The 6,000-nt window shown below is 39.3% G+C and overlaps 1 protein-coding gene across 1 annotated transcript in view; it reads right to left on the bottom strand.

Moving 5' to 3' along the window:
- Positions 1-6,000, bottom strand: part of LOC137647050 (fibrocystin-L-like) — a 215,250-nt gene that overhangs the window by 149,173 nt on the left and 60,077 nt on the right. Inside the window, exon 11 of the mRNA XM_068380195.1 lies at positions 2,517-2,620. Coding sequence (XP_068236296.1) covers positions 2,517-2,620 — 104 coding nt within the window. The remainder of the gene's footprint in view (positions 1-2,516; positions 2,621-6,000) is intronic.

The following is a 6,000-nucleotide window of genomic DNA, read 5'->3' as shown; positions in this document are numbered from 1 at the left end:
TCGTCCACATAACATACACAGAAGGGGAGGTCCCCTAAGATGCCATCAATGAGACGTTTAAAAGTGGCCACAGCATTACGAAGGTGAAAACAGGAGTAATTGAAGGTGTATGTACCAAAAGCAGTGGTGAAGGCAGTCTTGGGGATGTCTTCTGGGTTCATAGGCACCTGATAATACCCCTTCAGGAGGTCGAGCATGAAGAAAACCTTTGCTTTGTGCAGTTAGGAGGTCATGTCGGCGATGTTTGGGAGGGGGTAGTGATCCTGTTCTGTTTGCATCTTCCGGCGCCTGTAATCCCTGCACACACGGAGGGAGCCGTCTTTCTTCAGAACGATGTGTAAGGGTGACGACCATGGGCTGGAGGCCTTTTGGCAAAGGCCCATTTCCTTCATTTTGGAGAAAGTCTGTTTGTCGGCTGCCAATCGTTCCGGTGCCAGATGTCTGAATTTTGCGAAGACTGCGGGTCCTGTCGTCTTGATATGGTGACAAATACCGTACTTGGCAGGAGCCGTGGGCGTTTGGCGAAGTTCTGGACGGAAAACTTCCGGGTACGACGTGAGGAGATGGACATAGGCATCCGTGGGTGTGCTGCTATGGAGAGCAAGGTTGGAGGGGGTCGGTTGAAGAGGTGTCGACAAGTACAAGTCTCTGTTGACCAATCGTGGGTGGGCGACATCGACCAGAATGTGGAAATGAGATAGGATATCTGTTCCGAGGATTGACAATGTGACGTCAGCAACGAGAAACTTCCAATTAAATTTACCGTTTTCAAACAATAATGTGAGGTTCTCGTAACCGTAGGTGGGTATCGCAGATCCGTTGGCAGCTACCAGGCGGACGTCGGCAGACGTAGACAGACTATGTCATACCCTGAAGAGTTCCCTTGGCAAAGGAGAACGACAAGCACCCGTGTCTATCAAAAATCGCACGCCCGTTCCTGCATCATGTAAAGGAAAAGATTAGAAACACGGGATGCCACCGCCACGAGCGATGGCCTACTTACACGTTTTTTGGCCACTAACAATCCTTGGCACATCTCTTCGCAGCTGCCCTGAATCTGTAGTGGTAGTAGCAAAACTGCGGCCGATGGGCGGTAGTAAGTGGCTGTAGAAGTCGTTGGTTGGGGCGCGGGTGAGTGGTGGGTGATGGGTGGCTTTGTCGCTGCTCCGGCTCGTCACTGGGTATGCGTGTATGTCCTACGGCATTCACATCAGCTTCGGTTGACGTTGAATAGGCGTCCTCTTTATCAGGAGTGGAGGCGTTGATGGAGGTCTTGAAGGTCGTGAAGTGGCTGTCCATAATGGCGTCGGCATTGGTCATCAAGTTTTTTATTGGTAAACTATCGACATCGGGTATGGCAGGGCATACAGGTTCGGGTAAACGGCGTATCCAAAGGGCACGAAGTAGGTTCACCTCATGAGGAGAGCCGTCTGCGGAAGGTTGCAGGCGAGCGATACTGTTCATTTCCCTGAGGGCGATGAAACCCTTTGGTCTCCCAATGGTTGTTAAGAGAGCTGAAAAAGCTGGCGACGACAAGTACTGCTGCAGAAGGTATGTTTTGAGGGCGTCATACGCTATTGGGGTGTCTCCTTGTTCACAAAGCTAGTCGGATATTTCCAGGAAGGTGTCCTAGGGTATTGTCGCGAGACATAATCTGCTTTGGTGGTTGAGCGAGTCACGCCCTTGATGTGGAACTGGACTTCTGCACGCTGAAACCAAGCAAACGCCTCTCCGCTGGCGAACGACGAAAGTTTCAATGGAGCGGCGCCAACTTCCATGGAGTCCGCCATAGTACCAATGACGGAGTGGCGGGGAGCGTGGAAGGCGGGAGGAGCGAGTCGACTTCCGGTGTCACCAATGTGACGAGCCGAGAGAAGGTTGTGACTCAAAGGCAAGATGAAAGCAACTGAGTAACTTTATTACAGAACATCCGTTTATATATACATAAACTCCAGGCAAAAAGGGCATAAAAGACATAACAGGCAATTTCATGTTCAACCGACACTGCACCGGTTAACAGTTAACGGTGAGAAAAACAGACATGTTATTTCAGGTCCTTATCAGTGCGAGGGGAGAGTGAAGATACAAGCATAATATATACACAAAATTAAATGTCATTACTATATACGATCGTGTGACACACGGTTGGTACAGCCGTAACCAGAGAGAGAGATCCAATATAGTACTGTCTGACCAGTCAAAGGATCCAATAACTCAAGCGGTAGTATCTCAACGGGTGGCTGGTGCCCTGGCTAATTACTACAGCATGTACAGTACCAGTAGTATTAGCAGGAGTATAGTAGATATAAAGATATTTAAGAGTCAGACACAAATCCACTAGTAATTCTTTAATACTCAGTTTTGTCACCTAAAGCTGCTTTTTTAAGCCCATGAATTTTAAGCAAATATTTTACAAATTAATTCTATTTCAAAAGTGCTTTTGTTAACTCTTTCAAGTGAACCTGTATTAGCTTAAACCAGACTTTAGAACATATGTGTTTTCTATAAGGACTAACCTTATTTTCCGGCGCACCATCTGTGGCAGTATAATACTTATAATCTCCATCCGTTACGGTTATACTAAATGTATAATCGCCATCATGTGGTGGATGAAAATATCCTGAAAGATAAATCATAAACATCACTGACATAATTCTACTATTATGTTTCTGTTTATCTTTGATAGAAAAATGTTTACCGTTAAGATATAAGGAATTATGACAGTTGCTGAAATTCAGCCTCAAAATTTTGACGGACTCATAAACAATAATGTCCAAGGATTAGAAATATCAATTTGGAAACCATAATGAACACTGCAAGAAAAAGTTAAAAGAACAAAATATTTCTTTTGAATGGGAATTAAAGTCCGTTAAACTGAACATTTTCTTCTTGTTTGGGGATATTTTAAGTTAACTTGTGAGTAAAACTATAATTTTCAGATCCTTATCAGAGGAATATTTTTTCCTGCTAACTAAAACAAACATAATTCAAGAAAGTTGACAGACATAATTATCGATGGTAATTTAGCACCTTAAAATTGATTACCCATCGCAAAAATATAAATTTCAAAGATTCTGTACAGCACTCTTCTAACGCCCCCCCCCCCCCACCCACCCACAAGACCTATTCAAATATTGAAAAATTATTAAAACTAAAGCGTTGAATCCATCATAAGAAAATGCCACTAAAATCATACATAATATCCTCTCCAAAAGTATGTAGAAGTAGAAATCATAGTCCTCCTAAACTAAGTTTCCTTAGAGTGTCTGCAGTCTTTCAAACCTGATTGTAACTCTCACCCGTTCCTTTAGTCTCGGTGAGTAATCAATAACTATGCTCCCTAATATATGAACATTAAAATAGAAGAGGTTTCATATTCAAAGGGACCATTCACTCTCCCAAAATAGCAAGTAATCATTTGTCATTATTTCTATATGTAAGGCAAACATAGTGTCGTGACATATATCTGGACCATATTTCTATACCTCCAAGGAAATATAGAACTTCAGTTTACAGCCAGAAATTATTTTGATTCAAATTATAACCTGACCTCTGATCATTAGATAAAGACTATCAAATATAAATGGAAAAGTCATCAAAATTGATTTAGCAACTTTTTGTTCCCCTAGTGAATCTTCTTCTTCACTTGCAATAGAACCCATAATCATGGAATTCAATGAAATCTTATTTCTATTGGTCTACACTTATTCAATTACAAACATTGAATGAAGCCTTTTGTGTGCATCACACGAAGTTTGGTCATGTAAGTTTTGTATATCAGATATCAAGTTTTCACACATACACTTTGTCAATTAGCAGGACTCTAGCGGTGTTCCATTATAGTGTTTGTTTCTAGCTAACTATAAAAATGCATGTCATCTCAGTACCAGAATGCATATAGCCTTCTTTGTCAGAGAGGCTTTCACATTATTCATATGAAACAGGACTAGAGGAATGCTGTTCCTCAGTAGTCCATACTCGTTCTTTGATTGATTGATTGATTCTTATTCTTCAAGTAAGCAAAAAAGCCAATCAATTGGGGAATGAGTTCTCATGGCAAATAGCCCAAGAAAGCTTTCATTTAGGCTTTGTAGGAAATAGAGCAAAATCATGTGCAAATGACAGGCCTACAACTAGAGACAGGACAATAGACTGAGATTCCAATTAGATTTCATCATGTACACATCAAAATGGTAGGACTTCTTCTGATTGGAACCACACAATATAGATGTGACGCAGGATGTTTTCTCACAGTTTACACAGACTTATGCCATGCTTTTTGTTAATCTATTTTGAGATTTGCTTGTCCGCAAGTGATTATGAGCAATATTAGAAGAGAATTTCTAAACTGACTAATAAAAGACATACAGACAAAATGTAAATTGAACATTTTTCGTAGCTGTGCAACGGCTGTTAGTTAATGGATTTGCAGAATTGCATAAGAATGAAAACCCTACATTTCCTTGTTGAGAATAACCAAACCCATTAGTTTGAAATGTTGCTGAGTTGGCTTTGAATACTTGTAACGTTTTGAGAAAAGTCACACCTTTTTAGTGCATGAAGATGGTCCTGTGCTTTCGTATAATGGGATAATAGACGCTCAACAAGGAGCCACTTATACCTTATAACAATATTAAGTCTATTTTGTATAATTTAGCAATGTGAGTGATATATGTAACTCAAAAATGTTTGTTAAGAGAAAATGAGTAATACAGCAATGGTTACGATAAGTGAAGCTGAGTGCAGTTGGTAAAATATTTGTTTGTGATGGCATTTACACTAAAAGTTGCAACTAAAATCATGTAAAGTAGAGCAACAGTGTAGGATCCATGTTATTTCAAAGATTTTAAAGCCACTAAGGAAATATAGGATTCGGGGTGGTGAAATTGGCCACCCAGAATTATTTAACAATTGAGACAGTGTAATACAGTACAAGGAATCTGACGCTTTGTATCCCTGCTGATTGAACTATGAAAACCATACAGAATTAGTGTAACCTCACGCTGCTAATAATTTGAATATTACTACGAGAGAATTTACAGAAGAAAGTAGATGATCTTTTTATTTTTTAATTATTACTTGTGAGATCATACAACACAGTAAATTTTGTACGAATTTATTCTACAGTAACTAATTACTCTAAATGGTCGGAAAAATAGCTAAACTACAGTCTAATGTGACTATAAGATGGCGCTACTTTGAGGTTTGAGAATTCTAGAAAAGTTTGGAAAAGTTGTTTTATAAAGTGGTCCACCTCTGAATGTCTAATAACTTTTCACAATTGTCAACTGATAAAAGCAAGAAGACTTTTACGCAGATGTTTTTTTTTTTTATCTAGGACATGAATTCCCGATAAATTTCCAGTGTTAAGAGGTGATGTAAGAAAGTAACATGGTTGGGAGATGGGAGAATGGAAATAGAGGCTATGATGCACAATGGCTGGAAAATTCATTGTCATTAAAATTGTCAAATGTACAAACAAGCGCAATTAATCTCTTATGTTTCTTTTGTCAATTTGTAAAATTGCAGAGCAGAAAATCTGTGTTTTTAATGCTTTGAATAGAGGATTGAATTTAACAAAAGTCTCCTAGATCTTGGATGAAATGGTATCATATTTAGTTAATATCTAACTTTTTGTTGTTAACTTTACCCTGATTGATATTCTCATGTTTGAGGCTGTAACAGGTATGGGAACTGGAGCATTTGTATTTAATAAGCTAATTGTTCTTGGATGTGTCTGTGCCTGATTACTTATTATGTGGAAGAAAACTAGCAACGGAGTTTATTGAGAATCTGGAGAAAGTTAAAGACCATCTCCTGAGGAGATGAAGAAATTGAATGTTTGATGAATTATGTCCAATAGTTTTGTTATATATTTGAGCTGTTGTTTATACGGAGTTTGAATCTTTATGTAACATGTTATTTTATACAAATTCTTGTATACACATTCTTGGTATATTTTGAGGCTGTAACAAATATCGAAATTCTAGCATTTGTATT

The sequence above is a fragment of the Palaemon carinicauda genome, chromosome 1 (assembly GCF_036898095.1).
Source record: "Palaemon carinicauda isolate YSFRI2023 chromosome 1, ASM3689809v2, whole genome shotgun sequence".
In the NCBI taxonomy this organism is placed as follows: Eukaryota; Metazoa; Arthropoda; class Malacostraca; order Decapoda; family Palaemonidae; genus Palaemon; species Palaemon carinicauda.
This window is presented reverse-complemented; position numbering and strand designations above follow the sequence as displayed.